Genomic DNA, 26,366 nt, shown 5'->3' on the forward strand with positions numbered 1-26,366 from the left:
GAGGCACGGGTTGGATGTTCCGGTTCCCCTGCGAGGCTTGGCGCGCTGCAGTCTGCGTTGGTGGCTCCGGACCCCTCACCTAGTTCAGGGGGTGGGTCTGGATCTTCCGCGGTGGACGGTGCTCCTTACGGATGCGAGTCTCCTGGGTTGGGGGGCCCAGTGCCTGGGTCACTCAGCTCAGGGAACCTGGTCCACGGAGGAGGCCTCCTGGTCGATCAACGTGTTGGAGACCAGGGCGGTCCGGCTGGCGCTGTTGGCTTTCCACTCCCTTTTGTTGGGCAAGTCGGTCAGAGTCCTGTCGGACAATGCCACGGCGGTGGCTTATGTCAATCGTCAGGGGGGCACCAAGAGCACTCTGGTGGCGCAGGAAGCGGCTCGGCTCATGGTTTGGGCGGAGTCGCATCTTCTGGACCTCTCGGCCTCTCACATTGCCGGGGTAGAAAACGTTCAGGCGGACTTCCTCAGTCGTCACTTCTTGGATCCGGGAGAGTGGTGTCTCGGCGCCGAGGCGTTTCAGTTGATAGTGCGTGCTTGGGGGCAGCCCCTGATGGATCTGATGGCTACAAGTTGCAACGCCAAAGTACCCTGCTTCTTCAGTCGTCGCAGGGACGGTCTGGCCGAGGGTCTGGATGCTCTGGTCCAACCGTGGCCAACGGAGGGGCTGTTGTATGTGTTCCCTCCTTGGCCATTAGTGGGCAGAGTACTGCTTCGCATTGTTCGCCATCCGGGGCTGGTGGTTTTGGTGGCTCCGGATTGGCCTCGTCGTCCGTGGTATGCGGATCTGGTGAGGCATCTGGTGGCGGATCCTCTTCCTCTGCCTCTCGGGTGCGATCTTCTGACGCAGGGTCCCATTCCCATGTTCGACCCGTTTCCCTTTTGTCTTACGGCTTGGCTCTTGACAGGGGCCGCCTGAGTAAGAAGGGATATTCCGACAAGGTGATCTCTACACTTTTGGGGTCCCGGAGGCTTTCTACCTCTCGGGCTTATGTACGGGTTTGGCGTCTTTTTGAGGAATGGTGCCGAGCGCGGGGAGTGGTCTCTTTTCGCGCTTCTCTGCCTAACATTCTAGAGTTTTTGCAGGATGGCCTGGATAGGGGCCTGGCCTGGTCTTCTCTCCGGGTTCATCTGGCAGCCCTGTCGGCTTTTCGGGGGCTGGTGACAGGTAAGCGTTTGTCAGCCATTCCTGATGTGATTCGCTTTCTTAGGGCGGCCAAGTTGATCAGGCCTCCCATAAGGCCCTCGATTCCCTCTTGGGATCTCAATCTGGTTCTCTCTGTTCTAGTGCGCCCTCCTTTCGAGCCGGTGGATGGCTGTTCGTTGAAGGACCTTACGCTGAAGTCGGTCTTTTTGGTGGCCATTACTTCTGCTAGACGGGTGTCTGAGCTACAGGCTTTCTCTTGTAGGGCTCCCTTCCTGGAGTTTTCGAAGGAGCGGGTTGTTTTGCGGCCTGTTCCTTCCTTTCTGCCGAAGGTAGTTTCTCCTTTTCATGTCAATCAATCGGTGGTCCTCCCGGTCTTGGGTAGTCGGGAGGGTTCTTCTGAGCAACGGCAGCTGCGCAAGTTGGATGTCGGTCGGGTCCTCCATGCTTATGTGCAGCGGACCCGGGATTTTCGGAGCTCCGATCATCTCTTTGTGCTTCTGGCGGGTCCTCGTCGGGGGGCTGGCGCTTCTAAGGCTACTATTGCGCGCTGGATCAAGGAGACGATTGCTTCCGCTTATCTTCTGAGTCAGAAGCCGGTTCCGGAGTTTCTCAAGGCTCATTCCACTAGGGGTCAGGCGGCTTCTTGGGCTGAGTCGTCGCTCGTGCCTCCGGTGGATATTTGTAAGGCTGCGGTTTGGTCCTCCTTGTATTCATTTGTTCAGCATTATCGGGTTGATGTGCAGGCGCGTCGGGACGCGGTGTTCGGTGAGCGTGTGCTGGTATCGGCCCTTCGGGGGTCCCGCCCGTGAGAGGGACTGCTTTGGTACGTCCCATTCGTAAAGTTAACCTCTACTGGTCTGGAGAGTGCTAAAGAAGGAGAAATTAGGTTCTTACCTGCTAATTTACTTTCTTTTAGCTTCTCCAGACCAGTAGAGGTCCCCACCCTGTCTGTTGTTGTTGTTGTTGGGGCTGTTGCGCGGGCAGTTTTTGGTTTTTGCTGCGGGTTCTAGTATTTTTCTAGGGCCGGGGAGAATTGAAGAACAGCGGCTGTGGCTCGGCTGGCTTAGCTGGCGAGCTGTGGGGACATTCTTCCTTCGGGAATTTCTCCTCTGCATTTTCCAACAGCATTTTGGGTATGTTATTTGTTACTCCTTTCGGAGTATTGTTTTTTCTCTCTGTTGTTTTCCAGTTCTTGGTTCTGCTTGGCTATTCGGCAGACTGAGGGAAATAGAGAGGAGGGGCTAGGATATACTGTCCCAAAGTTTTGTTTTCAGTCTCCACCTGCTGGTCATGATTAGATATATACCCATTCGTAAAGTTAACCTCTACTGGTCTGGAGAAGCTAAAAGAAAGTAAATTAGCAGGTAAGAACCTAATTTCTCCTTATTATTATTTATCTGAGTCTTTCAGATAGTGGGTCTGCCTTTTAAATTTTCCTGTGGCCATATTTACATTGATTTCAAGTATGCCTTCCTCGTGTCACCTACCTTGGCTTTCAAATCTCCCAGGGTACCAGGTCCCTTCCTACACCCGTGTCCAGGCTGTCTGTAGTCTCCCTGTCCCTGATAACTGCAAGGCTCTGAGCACCTTTCTCAGTATTGCAGGATACTGTCCCATCTGGATCCCTGATTTCTCTACTATTGCTCGTCCTCTGTATGATTCCACCAAAGGCGCTGACTCAGCCCCTTTTGTCTGGACCCAACTTCAGGAGCGGTCTTTCGCTGCCTCCAAAAACTTCTGACTCAGGCCCCTGCCTTCTGGCCCTTCTGCCCAAGAAGCTGAGCTTTATGCCCTCACTTCTGCCCTGCGCCACTCTGCCTCTCAGTCTTGCAATATATATACTGACTCCAAATATGCTTTCCTTAACTTGCATTCCCATAGGGCCATCTGGAAATATCGAGGTTTCATTACAGCTTCCGGCCGACTGATCCATCATGCTTCCCTCATTCTTGACCTTCTTGAGGCCGTACAACTACCCTCACGTGTTTCTGTTATGCACTGCCATGCTTACAGACGCGTGACGGACCTTGTCTCTCGTGGCAATGCCCTTGCCAACCGCACAGCCCGAGCTGCCAGTCTCTGCCCCCTCTTTCGGCCCCTCTGTATACAATCATTCCTTTTCTGGATTCCCTTACACCCCAGTACGCTTCTCAGGAACAGACTTGGGCATGCATTATTTTGGGCCAGTCTGTCCTGAAAGGGGGGTGGATACAAAATGCGCCAATTCAAGTGCCAATCCAGACCCACACACTGATACTTCAAACGCAAGCACAGCGGGTACCCTCATATTCATTCCTCAACACCTGGCCCTCATGATTGTCAAAAGATGCCATGATCTGGCACACTCTGGAGAACCCGCTATGAAAATTGACTCTCAAGAGACATTTCTTTATCAATCACCTTGATCAGCTAGTCCGGAATATGGTCCGACAGTGTGTTGTCGGTTCTAGAATAAAATTCCCAATCAGATGACTGCCACCACTTGGATACCAACCTATTGGAACATATCCGATGCAGGTTCTGTCTGTAGATTTTACCCACATGCCCATTTCCGTTCCCTCAGTCACTTCCTAGTCTTCACAGACACCCTGACTAGATGGGTCAAAGCCTTCCTTACTTGCACTGAACGCGCCAGGGAAGTAACCAAGCACCTCCTGAATAATTCCGTGCTTTGGTCTCCATGTTTTTATAGGCAGTGACAATGGCCCTGCTTTCATTGTCAATGTTGTCCAACAAATTGCTCAGGCCCTCCAAATTGAATAGAAATTATATGCTGCTTACTATCCTGAGAGCTCTGGTCAGGTCGAAAGAATAAACAGAACTCTTAAGACCCTTCTCACAAAATGAATTGAAAAAACTAATCTGTCCTGACCTGTCCTGCTGCCTTCTGTTCTTTTTCAGATTAGATGCATCCCATCTAAGCCCCATTTGAGCTCATGTTCGGCCGGCAACCACCCATTGTGAACCCAGATCCTGGTTCCTTTGCTACTCTGGGATCAGATATCCTCCAGAGTCAGGTCCAGTCTTTAGCTAAAGCCCTTCAAGAGCTCCATAAATGGGTCCTGGAAAGGGCCCCACTACCGATAGCTACACAAGTCCATGGGTAATTCCCTGGAAATACAGTATAGCTAAAACTTGGAAGTCAGACCCCCTGAAACCTAGGTGGATAGGTCCTTTTACTGTCCTAATTTCTTCTCTTACAGTTGTCAAAGGTGTCCGGACATGAAACTTGGTTCCACTACAACACGGATCTTCAGCTGAAGCTTTCTAAGACCTCAAAAGTTCTGAATATTTACCACTGTACTTAGCAGGTGTTCTGAATATAATTCTTTATAAGTGTTTGAGTTTAATTGACTGCCTGTGGTTCACCACTGCCTTTAGCAAGTGTCTTGAGTATAACTGTTTGAAGTTTTCTAAGTTGTGCCTGAAAGAAAAATGAGTTTCCTATGTTAGTATATATATATATGATATTTGTGTTGCCCTCACTTATGTTTCTTTCTTCTGTATTTTGTACTTAACAAGTGCCCCTAGCCCTTTGCCTGATGTTTGTTTGCATGAAGGAGTTAAGTACAGTGTCAAACATTTGAGGGTATTTTCTGTTTCCAACCTACTGGTGATGAAGTTTAAAAGTGGGCGGAAATCTGCATTTATAATGTTGAGGGTCCACTTATCAACTAGGCTCTTATTGTAGACCCCACTCACCCGGTGTCTTTGTATTGTGATACATGTGTGCTATTTGATGTTTCTCAAGGTCATGGTACTACCCCTAATACAGTTTTGTGTGGCTCCCTAGATTAACTGTGTTATTGTAACCTGATGCCTTTAAGAAACCTTCACTAATGGTGGAGCCTGTCCTTTATGAGAAAGTGTCTTGTGGGCCACCTACAATAACCCACACAAATATCCTCCTAATACCCCGTCTGCCTCCCTTACTATAGGTCCTAGCTCCGGCCCCTTGTGTACTACAGGCTACTGTAATCCCATGGTTTTCACTATCACTGACCCATATAACTGGAATGCCAATGTCCAAGTCCAGAAGGCCAGAGACTGCATGGCATTGTATATTGATGGTAAAAGGTGAGACTCAGGTACTGATGTATATGTCCGAATTGTATCCCACTCATGTGCTCCTGTCTATCACTCTGTGGTGTTTCCCCAGTTTTATGAAATTATGAAAGTAGATACTAATATCCTGTAATCACTAGAAATCTGTTTATATAGTTTGCTGAAACTATAGGTCAGACTCTTAATGTTAGCAATTATTTTGTATGAGGAGGGACTGGTATGGGAGAACAGTGGCTATGGGAGGCAAAGCAGCTGGACATGTTAAACCTGACTTCACAGACCCTCACTTTTACGTCAGGTCCACGACCTTCACGATGGGCCTTGTGAACCTCCATTGTTGCTTCCCACTGTCTTCAGCGCCCTTCAGACACTGCTTAATGGAACTTCCTATGAATGATGGTCAGCTCCTGATAGTTGATACTGGCTCTGTGATCTGTTTGCCTACTCTTGATTGCCTGCTAACTAGACTGGTACATGTGTGCTTTGCATGATTCGTCCCAGCTTCTTCCCGATGGTGAACACCTGGGAGCCCCTGTATTCAACACCAGAGGTCGCCAAAAGCGGTCTACTTACACCAATTCCCTTAAAATAGGTGAATGGGGTGATGACTGGCCTGCAGAACGGATCATTGCTGTTTATGGACCTGCCACATGGACTGAGGATGACACCTGGGGCTATCGGACCCCAATCTATATGCTGAACTGCATTATTTGTCTACAAGCTATATTCAAACTGATAACTAATGAGACCACCTGAGCTTCGAATGCTAAAATGCACACTGCTTTCTATCAGAACTGCCTAGCTCTAGACAGAAGGTAATGTCTGTGGTAAATTCAACCTCTCCAACTGCTGCCTTGAACTTGAGTAAAATGATCGAGGACGTTGTGGATCGTATCACCAAACTGGCTCATGTTCCCTGACGTGATCTTACTGCAGACTGGATCTCTGGTACCTTCAGCTCCTGGTTGCCCTCTGGTTCAGCATTGAATATCATCTTGCTGGTTGCCGCCCTGTCTTCTCTGCTCCTTTGCTGCCTGCCCTGTGTGGTCCCCATAGCCATAAAGCTGCTCCACTGAACTATGGACTCTGCTGTCAAACGTTCCACTGCTGCATTGGCCCTCTCCCAGTATCGTCCCTTACCCACTGGGGACCCCGACTTTCCTGACCCCTAACTTTATTTTGTCAGGCTTGGCTCCTTAGGTACGCCAGCCTGAAAGGGGGGAATGTAGGGTCATGAAATGGTTAACTGTTGTTTAAAATATTGCTCTGGTCTACATAGCTGAAAACAGTGTATAATCTATTGACTTCATCTGCCTAAAATGTTTGTCCCTACCTTACCACATTGTAAGCTGAATAGATAAGAGTTTGAGCCATGATGTACCCTGCCCTTCTGTACATTTAACTGTAAGAGTTAGATAAGTGTCCTGCTAGTGACCTGCTAGTGTGAGCTTAGAACCAATGAGTGTTAAGAAAAGTAACACGTGAAAAGCTTTTTCTAGAATTCAGTTGTATAGCCAGAAAAATGAATAAATATCTCTGTAACTTCCTGGTTTTGGCACTTCTGAGCCAGCTTGGAGCTCAGGGGTCCAGCATGCATGCTGTGAATAAAACTTGTACTTTCTTCACGCCTCTGACATTGTGTGTCCAAGTGACCTTTCAACATCAGCACTGTTGCTTCAGAATGGAAAAAAAATTAAGATATGAAAAGTAATTCTGAATTGAGATGTTTAGGTCATGACAAAAAAAAAAAGTCAGGTGTGACGGTGAAAAGAGATAGGATAGGGATTTACAGTTTGAGACTACTTTCAAAAGAAGTCTTCAGTCTTGGATTTTCAGTTTCAAAATTTATATAGCTGCTAGTAATCTCTTCTCCCCAATGTATATAATGAGTTTATTTGCATGCATCCCTTTTGTTTCGCTAGTATAGCAAGCAGATTACTTGGCCATTATTCAGTGGGCCTGTAGATTTTGCATGATGCAAACTTGCTGAAGTAGGAGTGCTGTATGTCAAGCTGCTGGGTTGATGGAGAGAGATGGGCACAGGTAATGGAAGCTGCCAGTATGATCCTGATTTGAAAAAGAAAAGGGCAAGATATTGACTGGAGTTGCAATGTACCTGTCTGTAGGAAGGGGCTAAGGCACAGTTCAGGCTTATGTAATTGATGTATGCATATTAAACCACATTTTTTTCCATGTCAGCAGCTACTTTTGTGGTACAGGTTCACAATCCTTTATCCAAAAAGCTTGGGACCAGAGACATTTTTGGATTTTTTTGTTTTTGGAATGATATGTCGCCAGTGGCTGTAGTGATTCATATTTGTTGCCTGCTGTAGCCCTGTAGGCTTCTGTCTGCCACCTCCTGCCTTGATGACATCACTTCCTCTTTCCTTCCTGGCTGGATGTGAGTGTGGGGCCGCAGCAATCAACAAATATGAATCACTGCAGCCACCAGCAACTCCTCAGAGGTACATCAGTGTGAGAGGTAGGATGCAAAAACTGAACTACTCTCGGTGTGGAGTGAAGTCTTTAAAGTGACTTTGGGGCCAGGTTTCACTTATGATGCTAAAAGTAGTCTTTTTTTGTACAAATTTAGTAATGTCAATGTTACAGATTTTTTGGTTTTTTTTGAGCTTTTTGGTTTTTAGAATTTTGGATAAAGAATCTTATACCTGTAATAAAATGCCTTGTTTAGACCTTTTAACTTCATGTAATATTGAAAAGCCGCTTCTATTGTACTTAAATTACCACTAGCCTTAACAGTTCTTATGATCAGTGTTTGGAATAGTCAGAATTTTACTAACAGGGTTTACTAGGTTTTGATTTGTTCCTCAGAGAACTGTTTTCTTGCATGTATATTTGACAGCAAACTCTCTAGATCCCCCATTATAGTGATTTGCCTTTTTTATTGGTTATAAATGATGCTATGGAGTCTTTATTGCCTGTAAATCAGCAAAAGAGAAATTAAATCTAGCAAAATCCCTGGCAGGCATTGTGGAGAGCATTTAAGAAAACTATTTACCAAAGTGGTGCTGTATTCTGCCCAGCCAAACCTCAGAGGCTTAGCTCATCTTTCTGGTGGTATTGCTTAATGTTTGAATCCAGATGTATGTTAGTATGCACAAAAAGCTGCTCACTGCCATTACCGCTTATTTCTATAGTACCATAGATATACACTGTGTAGTTATACATAAAAATGGTCTGTGCTTTATTTCATACTTCTGTATCGCTTGGTAGACCGGTATAGTCCTTACGAACAGGTTATATGCCTCACTGCTACCAGCAGGTGGAGACTGAGCACAAACTTGTATATCAGGCTAGAATCTGTCTAGCAACTCAGTTTGTCTCAGTCTCCATAGCAGGTGGGTAAGACTAGATCGGCTCCCCTCTTAGTACTGTTGGGATTTTGTTTTAGACTCCTTGGTTCGCTTTTGTGTCGGATAGAGCTTGGACGGGTCCTGTTTGGGGATCCGTCCAGCCTTGGGGGTGTTAAACCCGGTGGGTCTCGTCCTGGGTCCCTTCTTCCACCTCCCCATATTTTTGTAGAGGTGCCTCAGCCGGCGGCCTGGCCCCCGGGTTGGTCAGCCCTCTATTTTTCAGAGCCTTGGAGTCTGTTCTGTAAAAACAAAAAAAGACAAAATCCTGAGGTGTGCCGGTCTAAAGGGCTCATTTCCCTTTATAAGTGCCTTTTACTGCCTTTTTACTATATTTTCTCATCTAACTGGCACTTTTGATTCATATAGGGTGCTTTTCAGTACAATGAGCACTTTTATAGGGAGAAAGTGCTCATTGTGCTCCAGATGCCAGGTACTCACAGCCAGCCTGTGCAAGCGTTGTGCAGGCTGGAGCAGTGGAGTAGCCTTATCGGCAGCGGATGCCGGCGGCCAGAGCACCCCGCCGCATGTACCTCACGAGTCGGCTTCAGATTGCGGGGAAGCCCGGGCTTCCCCTGATGCCCACGGTCAGGGAGAAAAGGATTCCCTTGCTGCCGGAACGGCTGAGGATTCCCTTTTTGCGTTGGTCGGTTCCTCGGCCTCAGCGTCGGGAAAGTCCCAGGCTTTTCAGACACGGCAGGCCTCAGGAGCTCTGATTTTGGCAGTTTTAAGTCCAATTTCGACGGGAACCTCCTCCTTCATCTCAGTTACCTCAGGTGACCTTCCCCCTGTTCTGGAAATACAGGGGCAAGGTATGGCAGGGTCCCCTGTTGGGGCAGGGAGCCCCTTGGGGCCGCCGGAGAGTTTTCCCCCTGAATTTATGTTAGCATTTGTAAAGCTTATGTGCTGATTACTCCGTGTCCTCTCGGGGAGGCGGGGGGGTGCCCTCGACATCTTCCCCGATTCGGCCCTACACAGCGGCGGTTTTGCTCCCCTCTACTCCTCTCTCATCCAAACGCCCAAGGGACTCTTGGGATGAGGATTTTTGCCCAGAGGAGCAAGATGTTATTGATGAGGACCTGGACCCTTGGGGAGATTTCCAGGATACCCTTGGGGGGTCGGATTTCGCCAGCGAGGGGTTCGAGCACCCCCCAGCTGGCGAAGATGCGTCTGTGGTGCGCATTTTTCAGCGGGAAGAACTTCATGAGTTAATTCTTCAGATCTCCTCGGTTTTGCACTGTGAGGACACCATGTCAGAGCCCCCGCGTACGGTGGACCCCTTGCTTAAGGGGATCCGCTCTGCTTCCCGCTCTTTTCCTATGCATCAGGATATTCGGGATATTATGCTCGCACAGTGGCAGGTGCCGGAAGCTCCCTTTCGTTTTGTGCGGTCCATGCCTGTATCCCATTCCTGAAGGGGATAGGGACGCTCTGAAGTTGCCTTAGTGGACGCGGTGGCCTCGGCCATCTCTAAAAGGCATACCGTGCCTGTTGAGGGCAGTGTGGCTGTGAAGGACCCGGAGGAGCAAACGTTGGAGTCCCTCCGTAAACAGAGTTTTGATGTGACAGCTCTGGCAGTCCAAGCAGCGATATGTGGCGAGCTGGTGGCTCGGGTGTGTTTTCGCTGGGCCGAGAATGTCCTTGACTGTAAAACTGAGGACTGGGAATTGCTCAAGCGCGAGGTGGCAAAGATTGAATTGGGAGCTTCTTATCTTTCAGATGCCATTTATGATCTCTTGCGAGCTTCTGCCAAGTCATTGGCATTTGCAGTGGCAGCTCGCCGTACCTTGTGGCTTCGCACTTGGTTGGCGGACTCGGCGTCCAAAGCTAAGTTGACAGTTTCCTTTTAAGGGATCTTTCTTGTTTGATGAAGACCTGGACAGGTTGGTTCAGACTCTCAATGATTCTAAAGGGCCTCATTTGCCTGAGGATATACTTAGGCCGCTGGCTCAAGGTGGCACTGCTTGTGGATGTGATTTCTGCTGTTTCTGCCCTGATCGAGAGGCTGCCCTTTTCAGTTCCCTGGGCTCTCTAGAGGCAGGTTCTTCCAGCGCATGCAGTCCTTTCATGGGGTCTGCTGGGTCCCCTGCCACCCATCCTTCCCAGTGACTCCTTGCTGGCGCCCATCTTGGTTCCGGTGGGCGCCCAGCTGAGGGATTTTTATCCAAAGTGGGCAGACATCACATCCGATCAGTGGGTTCTGGAGGTGATTCAGAACAGTTATGCTCTAGAGTTTGCCCGTTCCTTGCCAGATCGTTTTCTCGCTTCTCCCTCGCAGGTGGCGTGGAAGCAGCAGGCCTTTCGCCAGACCCTTCAAAGATTGTTGGATCTCCATGTGGTGGTTCCAGTTCCCCCCGCAGGAGTGGGGCACAGGTTGGTACTCAATTTCCTTTGTGATGCCAAAGAAAGAAGGGACCTTTCGGCCCATCCTGGATTTGAAGGGGGTCAACAGGCCTCTTCACATGCCTTCTTTCCATATGGAAACTCTGCGGTTTGTGATTCTGGCGATTCAGCCGGGGGAGCTTCTGACCGAGGCCTACTTGCACATTCCTATTCGGACCTCCCATCATCGCTTCCTGCGCTTTGCAATCTTGGGGCAGCATTATCAGTTCTGTGCACTTCCTTTTAATCTGGCCACGGCTTCGTGGACATTCACCAAGGTGATGGTGGTCGTTGTGGCGGCGTTGCGCAGAGAGCATTCTAGTTCATCCCTACCTGGACGACTGGTTAATTTGAGTGAAGTCGTTACAGGAGAGCACCCGGGTCACTGCTCAGGTGATGGCATTTTTGCAGTCGCTGGGATGGGTAGTCAACCTTGCCAAGAGCCGGCTGTCTCCCTTTCAGCGCCTGGAGTATCAAGGCGTGCTGTTCGACACCTCCTTGGGGAAAGTCTTCCTTCCAGAGGCCCGGGTAAGCAATTTGCAATCTCAGATTCGCCTGCTTATGGCGTCCTGGTGTCCTCAGGCGCAGGATTTTCTCTAAGTCTTGGGGTCGATGATGGCTTCCCTCGATGTAGTGAGGTCGCGGGCCCATATGCGTCCTCTTCAGTATGCTCTTCGGAGTTGATCACCTTAGAGGCACAGTCTGGATCACCCTGTTCCGCTTCCGGGCTTAGCTCGGAGCAGTCTTCGTTGGTGGCTCCAGACTCCCTCATCTTGTACAAGGGGCGAGTCTGGATCAGCCACAGTAGACAGTACTGCTCACGGATGCCAGTCTTCTCGGTTGGGGAGCTCAGTGTCTAGGTCACTCAGCTCAGGGCACCTGGTCCACAGAGGAGGCTTTTTGGTCAATCAATGTCTTGGAGACCAGAGCCATCTATCTGGTGATGCTAGCCTTCCAGTCTTTTCTGATGGGCAAGTCAGGGTTCTGTCGGACAATGCCATGGCAGTGGCCTATGTCAATCATCGGGGGCACCAGGAGCACTTTGGTGGCACAAGTGGCGACTCTGCTCATGGTCTGGGCGGAGTCGCACCTTCAAGAAATCTCAGCTTCCCACATAGCCACAGTGGAGAATGTTCAAATGGACTTCCTAAGTCGTCACATGCTAGATCCTGGAGAGTGGTGTCTCAGCCCGGTGGCTTTTCAGTTGATAGTGCAGTCTTGGGGTCAGCCCCTCATGGACCTGATGGCCACAAGTGTCAACGCCAAAACACCCCACTTCGCCGAGGGCCTGGATGCTCTGGTTCAACCATGGCCAATGGAGGGGCTGTTGTATGTGTTCCCTCCGTGGCCATTAGTGAGCAGAGTTCTTCTCCACATAATTCACCATCTGGGCCTCGTGGTTCTGGCGTCTCCGGATTGGCCTCGACGTCCGTGGTACGTGGATCTGGTGGCAGTTCCTCTGCCTCTCTTGGATGATCTTCTAACTCAGGGTCCCATTCCAATGTTCGATCCCAGGTCCCTTTTGTCTTACAGCTTGGCTCTTGAAAGGAGTCGCCTAGGTAAGAAGGGGTATTCAGATAAACTGATCTCAGAAACTGTGCTTCTAGACATTGTGGATGACTGTTGGAAAATCCTTGATGAGGGAAAAGACACACAGCTGGTCTTACTAGCCTTCAATACTATCGATCACTCGCTCCTCCTATCCAGACTACACTCGATCGGACTCCATGATGTCGCATTGGCATGATTCTCCTCCTTGAATGAAAGATCTCAGAAAGTACTACTGGAGCCCTCCTTCTCAGAACCAAAACCTCTATGCTAAGGAGTACCCCAGGGTGCATTACTATCACCACTCCTCTTCAACCTATATGTCAAACCAGTACTTAACATTGCAGAAAAATACTAAATTAAAATCCACTCGTATGCAGACAACACACAACTTTACCTCCCCCTAGGTCAACACCGAGATGCGCAATTAAAAAAACTTCACTGCTGCCTAACAAATAAAAAAAATTGGATGACTGCAAATAAACTTCAGCTAAACGCATCAAAAACAGAACTGTTCTGGATACACAAGGTCACTTACACCTACCCCCGCCCATCTCTTTCTTGGGGAAATGACACCCTCACAGCCAAAGACAACGTCTGCTGCCTAGGTGTGATTCTCGACTCAAACCTGTTGCTCTCAGACCATGTATCAAAAATAGTGTCTTCCTCCTTCTATTACCTCTGCCAACTAAAGTGCATCTATGCCTATTTTTCAGAAAGCGATTTACTCAGCTACCATACGCGTTTGTATTATCCTGATTAGATTACTGTAAAGTGTTACTAGTGGATCTACCAGCAAAAACACTTTCCCGTCTCCAAGGGGTGCAAAACGCCACAATCCGACTCCTAAAAAACCTGGGCTTCTGTGACCACATCACCCCTGCACTAACTTCCATGCACTGGCTGCCTATCCAAACGCAATGTCATTATCTAAATTGCTGGTATTTGCATTGTGAAAATCAGACCAATCTCTGCTTCAGAGTAGTAATAGATTGGAGCTTCCTTGTCCCAGGCAATAATTCGCAAGTATACTCTTTCCTTCCTTGTATCTCTGGTAAGTGCTACTCTTACTATTATGCACATTGTTTATGTTGGAGCGTAGAAGAGGAATGGGAAAGAACTGTTAGTGCTGTCATTAAAGGCATGCTGAAGCCAGGTCCTATGTTTCTTTCCATCTGAAACTGTAATTACTATTCTACAGATGTTTTTGCAGGTGTTAGATGAGTAAAGGAAAACCTAAACTTTTTCATCTGCTAAGAGCTGCCAGAGTGAGTTCAGAAGCAGCAGCAGCAGCATGTTATTGTGTACAAAGCTCTCGGGTCATTCTGTTGGCTTTTACAATCATAGGCCAAGTGTAGGTGCCATTGTCCTGTTCCTTCCCTCCCCCCCCTGTTTTTTTTAAACAGGGTTCAGTAGTTTTACTTTCTCTCCTGATTCCATCTACAGCAAAGGATAATGCTGTTGCTGCCCTAAAGCAGTGTCCTGCAAATTTTTCGACCGGCAGCACCCTAAACCCACTACCCCGGCTGGAAGGCATCTGGAAGTGTGCGGATATCACCGCGATGATGTCACGCACATGCATGACATTATCACGTTGACGCACGTGCGGAGGCCCTCCGGCCGCGACCCTGAAGCTGTGACTTCGGTGGAAGATTCTGCAGGAGGGGAGGTATGGGGAGAGATGCCAGCGAGGAGGAGAGTCGTCAGCACTGGCTGATTGCCTACAGGACGTGCCTCTCGCCATAAGAGGCACATCCTATAAGCAGTGAGCTGGCGCCAGTGCCTTTCCTCCTTACCGGCGTCTCGTCGGGGCACACAGTTTGTGATACACTGTCCTAAAGGATGCATTACTCCTGAATGCCGTAGTAATTCTGTTAGAGTACCCATATAACTTGACTTGCTAGTGGTCACACTTACTAGATTCTCTTTCTAGTCTAATCTATTTCTTTCTTACCATAGGGCAACCACACACAGTGACCTGGTTCTGCGAACAGTAAAGGCAGGAATTCCTTACAGAGTTATTCACAACGCCTCCATAATGAATGCGGTGGGGTGCTGTGGGTTACAGGTAACTTAATACACATCACTTTTTATCAGCACTGAAATTAAGGGGGGAAGTTATCAACATGGGATACTGTTAAGACATGTTGTTTTACCTCTAACTCATGCTATTTTAGTACAGGTCCCATTTTATGCAGCGATACCTAGTTAATAGCAAAATAGTATGTCTTAATGGTAGCCCATGTTGATAGCTTCTCCTTAAACAACAGCAATACAAAGTACATGAAAACCACAGAGGCTTGGTAATATGGAATTCTTACATATACACAGGAGTCCGTACATTAGGTGATCAATCCATGCTCACGAAACGCTTGCAGAAGAATGTCAATCACATATTTCAGTGCTCTTCAGTTTTTCCTCCTGCAAACCAAGAAGAGGTGTTCTGATCTGATCTGTTCAGTTTTTTATTATTTTCAGGTGTTCTTATTCCATTTTCAGGAGGCTTTGGTGGTCCCAAGAAGCAGGCAATCATTTATGACGTCTAGGTATTTTACCTCCCTAGCACTGCCCGATATGACATTTATCCAGTTAATGTTGGGGTAATTGAAATCATAAACCAGAAAACACAATATCCACCATACAAAAAACTCCACACGCTTCTTCAAGCGTTAAAAAAAAATCAAACTTTCATTCTAGTGGAGAAAAAAGCCTCAGTTAAAATGAGACCAGTCCTCAGAAACTTAAGGACCACCTCAACATCAGGCATTGACTTAAAAAAACCTCCATTAACACAAATAACAGAACGCCCAAAAGAATGTCTTTACATCTATTTAGAACACATATCCCTTTTTATATATCATATGATATCTCTGTGCAATGAATAATCCTTTTTGTCTTGAAGATGCACTTTATAGCGTGTGACTGCTCTTTTCAATAAAGTACCAAAAAATAAAGTCCACTATCCAGTCCACAAAGGTGATCCTAAACCAAGAAACTTGTCGCTTATAAATATCAGTTCATTTCTAAAAATACAAGAACAAACATCCCACTTATCGCCTCTGTTAATAAGGTCCTCTTGCATTCAACTTTGCCATCAAGGTCCCAATAGTAATCCTGTTTCACAATCCAAATTCGCTGCTTCAGGGAAGATTGGAACTTTTGGAAATGAGATTTATAAGCGGCAAGGCTCTTGCTTTAGGACAGTGGTCTCAAACTCAAACCCTTAGTGGGGCCACATTTGGGATTTGTAGGTACTTGGAGGGCCGCAGAAAAAATAGGTAATGTCTTATTAAAGAAATGACAACTTTGCATGAGGAAAACTCTTCATAGTTTATAAATCTTTCCTTTAACAGTTAAAGGAAAGATTTATAAACTATAAAGAGTTTTACTTTATGCAAAATTGTCATTAACTATTTTTTTCTGCGGCCCTCCAAGTACCCTATTTTTTCTGCAGCCCTCACATTTAAAGTTTAATATCTTTCCTTTCTCAAAACTGACACATTTCAATCACTATATTGAAAAAAAAATCATTTTCCCTACCTTTGTTGGCTGGTGACTTTATTTTTCTCTGCATTTAACTGTTTCCAGGGTCTTCTTGTCCTTTGACTGGTTTTCTCTCCGTCTTCACTTTCTGCCTTGCATCCATCTTTGGCATTAACTTAATATTCAATTTTTCTGCTTTCTTTTCAAAATCTACGTTTCCATGTCTTCCCTTCCCTTCTATCTCTCTCTTCTTCTGTCCCTATTTCCATGGTCTGACATCTCTTTCTTTCCTTTCTCTCCCTCCCTCCTTCCTTTCCCCTGGTCTGGCATCTGTCTCCTTCCCTCCCCCAACTTTGTATTTCTTTCACCCTGCCCCCTTCTTTCTTTCTCTCTCTATCCATGCCCCCATTCTTTCTATATGTCTGTCTTTCTCTCTCTCTCCGTGCCCCCTTTCTTTCTTTTTTTCTTTCTCCATGCCCTTTCTTTCTTTCTGTCTTTCTCTCTCCATGCCCCTTTCTGTTTGTGTCCCGTTTCCCTTCTTTCTTTCTGTCTCCCTGTCCCCCCTTTCTTTCTTTACTTCTCCCTGCCCTCCCCCAAGCCACCACCATTGGGGAACAGGCCGCCACTGCCGCAATCAGGGAACAGGCTGCTGCCACCACAATCGGGGAACAGGCCAGCACCGAGGTCTTAATTCTCCCTGCTTATCTTCCCCAGCGCGGGGCCGACCAATTCACACCACCCGATGTCAATTCTAACATCGGGGAGGAACTTCCGGGCCAGCCAGGCAGCGATTGGCTGGGCCGGAACTTCCTCCCCGACATTAGAATTGACGTCGGGTGGCGAGAATTGGTCGGCTCCGAGCTGGGGAAGATAAGCAGGAAGAGTTAAGACCTCAGCGCTGGCCTGTTCCCTGATTGTGGCCGCGGCAGCCTATTCCCCGATTGCGGTGGCTTGGGGGAGGGCAGTGGGAAGGGAAGCAGATTGGGGACCCCTGCTTTAGGCGAGGACAGATCGCGGGCCGCAAAATAGTCCCTGGGGGGCCGCGTGTTTGAGACCGCTGCTTTAGGACCACTTTGCCTTTGTGGATTGGATTGAGGACTTTATTTTTGGTACTATATTGAAAAGAGCAGTAAACTCATTTCCCCATTCCGTTGAGTTCTTATCCTGTCCTTGCTCCATTCCCGCAAATTCTGTCCTTATCTGCACAAGCCTCAACCACTCTAAAATCATTGTTTTGAGATTTGTGTGGTTAAGGCTGAGTGTACAGGAATGGGACAGGACAGGGAAATTGAGTTCCTGTTGGGACAGGGAAAAATTTGTCCCCGTGTCATTCTCTAAGTCGGAGAAAATAGCACTGAATGATGTAGATCTAATAGGCATCTCAGAGACCTGGTGGAAGGAGGACAATCAGTGGAACACTGTGTTACCTATGGATAGAAATTCCATATATGAAGAGAAGAAATATACAGGTAGGGTTATACTACCGTTCCCCAGGACAGAATGAGCAGACAGATAATGAAATGTTTTCATAGATTAGGAAAGCTGGCAAATTGGGCAACAGTATAATAGGTGATTTCAATTACTAATTAGCAAGAGAGCAAATGGATATAAGAACATAAGAATAACTTTAATGGGTCAGACCAATGTTCCATTAAAGCCCAGTAACCCGTTCTCATGGTGGCCAATCCAGGTCACTAGTACCTGATCAAAACCCAAGGAGTAGCAATATTCCATGCTACTGATCCAGGACAAGCAGTTGCTTCCCCCATGTTCTTTGAACCTTTTCTAACGCCACTATCTTTCTTGCGATAAGGAGACCAGAATTGAACGCAATACTCCAGATGAGGTTGCACCATGGAGCAATACAGAGGCATTATGACATTCTTAGCCTTGTTAACCATCCCTTTTTAAATAATTCTTAGCATCCTGTTTGCTTTTTTGACCGCCACCACACATTGGGCGAAAGGTTTCATCGTATTGTCTACCCAGATCCTTTTCTTGGGCACTAATGCCCAAGGTGGACCCTAGCATCGGATAACTGTGATTCAGGTTATTCTTCCCAATGTGCATCACTTTGCATTTGTCCACATTAAATTTCATCTGCCATTTGGACACCCAGTCTTCCAGTTTCCTAAGGTCTGCCTGCAATTTTTCATTTAAAACCAGCTGGCTTCCCTCATTATTACATCAGACCACTGAGTTGCTGCTCAAGATGGGCATGATACAGGGTCATGGATAGATGAGGAGCACAAGCACAGAATGAGAGTAGAAACCCTTTTCCTGACTCTTGTGCTTTACAGTTCAAAGTCTGGAAGCATAGAAAACAGGCTCCATGCTCCCCATTTTGTCTGGGCATGCGCACAAGAGTTGTACTTACTACACAGCTGTAGTGCCCATGCACTTTCCTCCCCCTTAACTTCCCGTTGCTCAATACTATTTTTTTTTTTTTTAAACATTCTTTATTCATTTTAAATCATACAACAAGTGCACAAAAATACAACATAAGAACAATCATACATCACTTGTATATCTTTCATTAATATCATGAATACATAAATAAATAAATAACCCCCTCCCCCTACCCACCATTTCATTATCATGAAACATTACATACCCCCCTCCACCCTCCCTCCCCTTTATATAACTAAAATTTCATCAAACTTTAATGATAATGACGGGAGTTACTATTAAGCATATTATGAATAATTGGAAGAATTATACCAATCTTAATTATACATTTTGGTGGAATTCCTTGTGTCATATTTTTAAGATGGAGAGAGTAATTGCTTTACAGAAAGGTAATTATAATAATTTTATAAAGATTTGGGGGCCATTGGCTAAATATTGTAATGAATAGGCATTGTTTTCCTTTGATGAAATTTTGTTGCTCAATACTAACATTTGCATATAATTTGTATGCTATTAGTGTTGAACATTGAGAAGTTTTGTGTGTTTTTCTGTGCTATTATGGTATTTCCCAGTGCTGTTCTCTACAAAGCTGGAGTTCTGAGATCAGTTTGCAAGTACCTAGGAGTAGTCAACACCTTTACACAGAATGGGGTGCATAAGTCCTGCTAGACATGACATAAATGAGCATATTCCTCCCGCAACAGAGGACAGAAGCCTTCATCTTGGTGGTCAAGGAGGTGCGCCAGAGTCGGCAGGTATTAGCAAATGTTGAGGTTATTGGGCTACATGGTCTAACTCCCATGTCATATCTCAAGGCAAAAAGGAACTTCCAGGATGCAATCAGTGACACTGCTTCTCTCATGGAGTCTTTCTCTTGGTGGTTGTTGATTTGCAGCAATTAGGACAAGCTATTGTTATTCCAAAGTCCTTAATCTCAAAAGACCATTATGAAGGATTCATCCAACTTAGGCTGGGGAGCTCATGCAGATGGGCCCCATATTTAAGGTCAGTGATCTGCTTAGGAGATGGGCCACATATTTAAGGTCAGTGATCTGCTTAGGAGAAATTATATCAGATAAATAGGGATGTTTTGATATGATGTCTAAATTGCAAGTTTAGACTTTGTGGAATATGCACAAAAAACCCAGTACCAAACAAGCGCATTTTCAAAACTGCAAAACTTGTCTTGATGCTTCAAAACTAAATGTGTTTATGGTCTGACGTCAGAGAAGGGGCAGGACCGCGGCAGAGGAAGCAGCGCAGGGCTCAGAGAAGGGGCAGGACCGCCGGCAGAGGAAGCAGCAGGGCTCACTGGCATCGGGAACCAATGGTAGACAGCTTCTTTTCCTTGCGGGGGGGGGGGGCTGGGGGATGAATCGGATGTCGGGGTGGGGGTGCGAGCGGTCCTTCGGGGTGGGGGTGCGAGCGGTCCTTTGGGATGGGGGGCCAGCGGTCCTTTGGGGTGGGGGGCCAGCGGTCCTTTGGGGTGGGGGGCCAGCGGTCCTTTGGGGTGGGGGGCCAGCGGTCCTTCAGGGTGGGGCATCAGGCTTTCAGGGTGGGGGCAGGACTTCAAGGGGGGACAGGCAGACCTTCAAGGGGGGACAGGCAGGACTTCAAGGGGGACAGGCAGACCTTCAAGGGGGGACAGGCAGACCTTCAAGGAGGGACAGGACTTCAAGGGGGACAGGCAGACCTTCAAGGGGGGACAGGACTTCAAGGGGTGGGGGGGGGGCAGTGTGGTTAGGAGAAGCCGAAGGGGGTGAAAAAGCTATAAAATAAACCCACCAGCGTGTCAATGTGTTGAGAGGAAGAGGTGGTCTGGGAAATTCTGAGCAAACTACGGGCCCATTTCCACCCCCCAGTTAGTCCACTCCACTCAACTGGTTCACACACTGAGTGGGTCTTTGGGTGTTGTGCCTGGGTAGTTGTTTTGGGATCTCTTCTAGTGGTTTGTCAGTATCTCCTTGTGGTCCAAGGAAGGAAACTTTGTTAACCTTAGCATTGACCTTCAGAATATATTTGTAACAGCGCTGCTTGTGTGGTATTAGGCTATGTAGTGATCGAAAGAAAAAAACAGACCTTTGCACATTTTTGCACTAGGTATATGGTGGGTGTATGAGGAGATTCACATTTCCTGCACAGCTAAGTCCTTGTGAAGTTACCTTGTTCTTTCTGTATTTGACATATAGCAAGGTCTCTGTTTGGAAGGAAAGATCTAAGTTATGGTAAAAGCAGATAGCGTTGCTGGTTTTAAAAAGGTTTGGACAAATTCCTGGAGGAAAAGTCCATAGTCTGTTATTAAGACATGGGGGAAGCGTCTGCTTGCCCTGGATCGGTAGCATGGAATGTTGCTATTCTTTGGGTTTTGACTAGGTACTAGTGACCTGGATAGACTACCATGAGAATGGGCTACTGGGCATGATGGACCATTGGTCTGACCAGTTAGGCTATTCTTATGTTCTCATCTGTAGGGGCCTTTGTTTTCACTTCTTATTTTAATGTATTTTTTTTCTGGGAACTTATCAGTGTTTTTTATAATGGGAACAAAAATGGAAGAGAATTAATGTGTGTGGGATGAGGGGGTAACTAATCTCTTCAGCTAAATAATTCAATCCACTTCAAACAGACATAGGAGAACTCACGCACCATTCACACACCCTCCAACCAAAAACGTCAAAAGAAAAAAACTGTTCATTCTTATAAACTACCGTATAACTTTTAATCTAGAGTTAGTGAGTATGAATTCAGCAACAAGACCAGAAATCACATGTTCATTCTTATAAACTATAACATTGATCAAACGAAGTATCGAGGACAAAATAATCTAAATACAGTTACCGTAATTACGGTAAAGTTGTAAATAAACAAAGTTTACTGGTTTATTCAGTCATCATCATCACAGTCATCTGAATCGTTGAATCCATCAAAATCCGAATTGTCATCATCGTCATTAAATAAAGTGAGCACGGCCTGCAGACGGTCCTTGTTTATTTCCGAAGTGATATCGTCATCGTCATCATCATCGCTGATATCCGTGTTGTTGCCTCCTAACGCTGCATGATTACCAGTATCATTGGTTTCATAAACAATGCCCGCTTTTCTAAATCCATTTCGAATAGTATCTGGTGTTATTTTATCCCATGCTGAAGCCACCCACTTGCAGATTTCTATGAAAGTTGCCCACTTCAGCCGCCCCGCGGGTGTGTACTCGTGCGTGCCACTCTGCATCCACTCCTCCCACTCCTTTCTAACAAAAGTCTTGAATGGATGATTCACTGCGATGTCAAGTGGCTGCAGCTTACACGTCAGGCCTCCAGGTATCACAGCGATGTGGGCACCAGTAGAATCAATGTAGGCCTGAACATTTTTTTCTTTGTGGGCAGCCATGGCATCAAAAATTAACAAGGATTTTTTTGAAAAAAAATCCACCCTGTCTTGCCCTAAAGCATTTATCTACCCACAATGTCATTACATCGCAGTCCATTCATCCCTTCTTGTTGCAGTGCACAACCACACTGGTGGGCAGTTTTTCACGGGGCTTAGTGACCCTTTTGAAAATGACCATGGGCTTTAACTTAACCCCGCTAACTGAGCAACCAAGAACGACTGTAAAACACGTTCTTTCATGCCCAGTTGTGGTGATGGCAACAGATTTAGTACCTGTGGGGGCTATGGTTCTTGTCGCTGGAATATCGAATGCCATTGGAATTTCATCCATATTGATGACGTCCTTTGCAGTGATGACAAGTTCAGATATTTCTTTGGCGACAAAGTCACGGAAATCGATCAATTTTTGCTGCCAGTCATCCGGAAGTCGCTGGCCAACAGTTGTTCTCATTCGAACCGATAGTCCATTCCTTTTCATAAATTTTGAGATCCATGTGAAGCCAGCTTTGAAGTCGGGTATTCCTCTTCCATTGGCAAGTAGTTTTGCCTTCATCTGAATCGCAACGGTAGAGACTGATTGATTTTGCTCCCTTCTCGCCAGAATCCACTGCTTCAACTCATCCTCCAGCTGAGGCCATTTTGGTTTGGCCCCACGACGTGCTCTTTTTCGCGGATTGCATTTCTCCAGTTCCTTCTTATCTTTTCTCCATTCACGCACCAATGTTTCTCCAACATCGAACTCTCTCACTGCGGCCCGGTTGCCTATTTCCTCAGCTTTCGCAACGAATTTAAGCTTAAAGTCCGCTGTATATGACTTTTGTCTTATTCCTGGCATTATGGCGGTAAATTTAAATTTAATTGATAAACTCTACTAGATAAATGCAGAATACCAATCTGAAGAGATCAAATTAAAATGTGGGCTCTACATGCAGCATTAATGATCTTTTATAGGCTTACTCAAAGGCTGAGATGCTGTTGTATAGGCAAAATAGTATTCACTGGGCAAATTACAAAGCCAGATAGAGGGGGGACACAGCCACGTGGTCAAAAGCACGCTGGGACAAAGGCCCACCTTGGTGACAAGTCAAAAGCGCGCCCCGACAACTCGGCGCAGAAAACTGAGCGGCAAGCATGCTCAGACCATCTTCTTTGTCTGTAGATGGTCTGCGCATGCTTAAAGAGCTGGGAGCAGGGCAGGGCGGCGAAAGGAGAGTCGGGACGAGAGGAGACTCGGGGCAGGGCGGCGAAAGGAGACTCGGGACGAGAGGAGACTCGGGCAGGGCGGCGAAAGGAGAGTCAGGACGAGAGGAGACTCGGGGCAGGGCAGCGAAAGAGTCGGGACGAGAGGAGACTCAGGGCAGGGCAACGAAAGAGTCGGGACGAGAGGAGACTCGGGGCAGGGCGGCGAAAGGAGAGTTGGGATGAGAGGAGACTCGGGGCAGGGCAACGAAAGAGTCGGGACGAGAGGAGACTCGGGGCAGAGGGCAGGGCGGCGAGAGGAGAGTCGGGACGGCAGAAGGAGATTTAAATTCATGGAGCAGCATGCGCGGTATACACGTGTGCGCGCTATATAATTGGTTTACATAAATTTAGGTTTCCCGCACGCTATACCCGTGTGCGCGTTTTACATGGGTGCACGGTATATGCGTGAAAATACGGTATATTATGTCCACCGGTTCTCCACTATCAGTTTGTTTGTTCACTTTCTCAAAAAGTTGAAGTAAATTCGTCATACATGATTTCCCTTTTATGAAGCCATGTTGACTGGCTCTCATCAGGTCGTGTGTATCCAAATGCCGGACTATGCTATCTTTAATCAGTGTTTCAACCATCTTTCCAGGGACAGATGTAAGACTCACAGGTCTGTAGTTGCCCGGTTCTCCTCTTGATCCTTTTTTGAAAATTGGCGTGACGTTCGCTATCTTCCAGTCGTCCGGTATCTGTCCAGTTCTAATTGACAGGTTGGCAAGTTTTTGCAATAGTTCTCCGATTTCAACTTTCAGTTCTTTTAAGACTCTCGGGTGAATTCCATCCGGTCCAGGGGATTTGTCACTTTTAAGTTTGTCAATCTGGTAGTATATCTGGTCTAAGTCCATCAGTAGTGGTGAGGCTGCCACTTTTACTCCTTTGAACATTTTCACTGCTTAGGGGCTCAGTTGGAGAGTGTGATTCAGTATAATATACAAAATCAAAGATCTGAGGAACTTGTTGTATCAGCTGTACTTGAAATATCTTTGAATGAGGATTCAGAAAGGGCAACATTGTTGGTATCATTTGTCTTCGAGTAGGATTTGAAAGCTGTTATGAAGTTGTACTTTCCTAATTCTCAAGTTTCATTTTGTGGTAAAAGTATGGATTTTTTTTTTTTTTTTAATTCTTTATTCATTTTTACATATTACAACAAGTGTATAAGAAAAATCATTTGAATTTATAAATATACACTTGATTAACTTTCATATATCATTAAAATATAACTTTTCAGCCAATCCCTATATTCTATAATATTTTGAATAATTATGAACTATTCCTAGTATCTAAACAATTGATATCAAGTTAGAAAGCCCTCCCAACCCCTCCCTCCCCTTACAAAAGTTCCATTCCCAATACATCAAAAACAGTTAAATACTCTTATACATTATAGGATTTAATATTTATTACCCACCCACATCCCTCCGTGTCAAATATCTTACTTTGGGAAAATGTTATTACTCATTACAAAAATCTGTTAATGGTCCCCAAATCTTCTGAAATTTACCAAAATATCCTCTTTGTGTTGCTATTGTGCACTCCATTTTATATATATGACACACAGAATTCCACCAGAAACTGTAATTTAATCTGCTATGATTTTTCCAATTGAATGTAATCTGTTGAATGGCAACTCCCAGTCAATATAAATAAAAGTTTGTTATTATTTGACAAAATCTGACTCTTCGCTCTCATTGACATGCCAAATAAAATAGTATCATATGTCAAGGCTACCGATTCTCTAACATCCTATTGATTTGAGGCCAAATTGATTTCCAAAAATACTAATATAAATGGACAATAGAATAAAAGGTGATCTAATGTCCCAGCCTCAAGATGACAGTGCCAACATTTATTAGACTTAGAGCTATCTAGTTTTTGTAAACGAACAGGGGTCCAAAAAGCTCTATGCAAAAAAAAAGAACCAAGTTTGTCTCATAGATGCAGACACTGTACAATCTCATCCTCCAAGACCAAATTCGTGGCTATTGAAACGCATTAATTTGATGCTTAATCTCAATGCTCCAAAATGTCCCGAAGACCAGTTTTGGGTTTTTATTCACAAATCCAGATATTAATTTATAGCATTGTGCGGCCTGGTGCCCCATGAAATCTACCTGAAAGCATAAGAATTCCAAACTATATTGATTTATCCCAGATGTAAATAGGCAGACTCAGGAAAGCCTTCCTGGCCTTGAGGCAAGAAGTAGTGACATTGGGGGTGACTTTTCTTTTAGTCTCTCTTTGTAAATGTTTGATTAGATACTTGGGCATAAATTATGTGTTCTATCACCAGAACAATTAAAAAGCATTGTTCTATCAACCAGAACAATTAAAAGAAGAAGATCATTAGTTAAAGAACCCATCTTAGACTGTGTTGCTTGTTGGGGGGGGGGTCATTTTAATTTCTTTGTTCTCTAAATTTGAGGTTCAAGAAGGATTAGAAACATTTTTCTTTATAACATTTTTCCTTTTGATAATTGAAATGCATTTCCGATTTGCTTATTCAAGTGTATAACGGATGATTATCTTTAAAATTAAATAAAGAAGAAGAAAAAAAGTCTGATATCTGCTCATACTGTCTTTCATTGTGAAGACTTAGAATAAAAGCTCAAATGTATTCACCTAAAGAATTCCCATGGACTGAATGTTTCCTATTTATTTAAGTTGTAGTTGTGAATTAACACTGGCCCTGCCAAATTCCATTTCTCCCTAAAGCACCAAATAATTCTATTCTGATAGTAGTTCAAATATATGAAATCAATATATACCACCTTCTATGATGCCCTGATTACAGCTATATGGCAGTTCCTATACAGAGAAAACAGTTTTCAAAGTGATCTCACTCTACAATGAATTCTCATTATTAAAATTTGTAAAATTATGGAAGCATAAATGTGTCTGGTATTTTGTCAGTGGGAATCTTGATAAGCATGGGTTTTATTGATTTATTTTATCTATGCAGAAAAAAAAAATCATTTTGCTTAGTATCCCCTTCCTCTTGTGTGCACTGACAGGTAAAAACCTGGGAAGCTAGCATTCAGAACCGAAATATATGAACAGAATTGTCTTTCAGTTGCATGCCAGTTGGGACAGTATAGCAAGGAGTTGGGCTGTTGTTCCAGTTGTTGACCTTGAAGTAGGTTCCATCTGTATTGTAACAGCTGTCGCCTTGCCTGGGTTCAAATGCATCACCTCTACCACCCAAGTTCAAGTTTCCTAAGCTATGTTGTTAGCCCCATGCCTGCATGTATTTGAAATTTCACTTAATACTCTGCCTTAAGACCCTAGAGCAGCTTATAAATAAAACAAGAAAGTCTATGTGCACAAAT

General features: G+C 45.7%; 1 protein-coding gene across 1 annotated transcript in view; it reads left to right on the top strand.

The window, feature by feature from the left end:
* DPH5 (diphthamide biosynthesis 5) overlaps window positions 1-26,366 on the top strand; it is a 76,440-nt gene that overhangs the window by 23,120 nt on the left and 26,954 nt on the right. The window contains exon 3 of the mRNA XM_033916894.1: window positions 14,467-14,575. Coding sequence (XP_033772785.1) covers window positions 14,467-14,575 — 109 coding nt within the window. The remainder of the gene's footprint in view (window positions 1-14,466; window positions 14,576-26,366) is intronic.

This window comes from Geotrypetes seraphini, chromosome 12 (assembly GCF_902459505.1).
Source record: "Geotrypetes seraphini chromosome 12, aGeoSer1.1, whole genome shotgun sequence".
In the NCBI taxonomy this organism is placed as follows: Eukaryota; Metazoa; Chordata; class Amphibia; order Gymnophiona; family Dermophiidae; genus Geotrypetes; species Geotrypetes seraphini.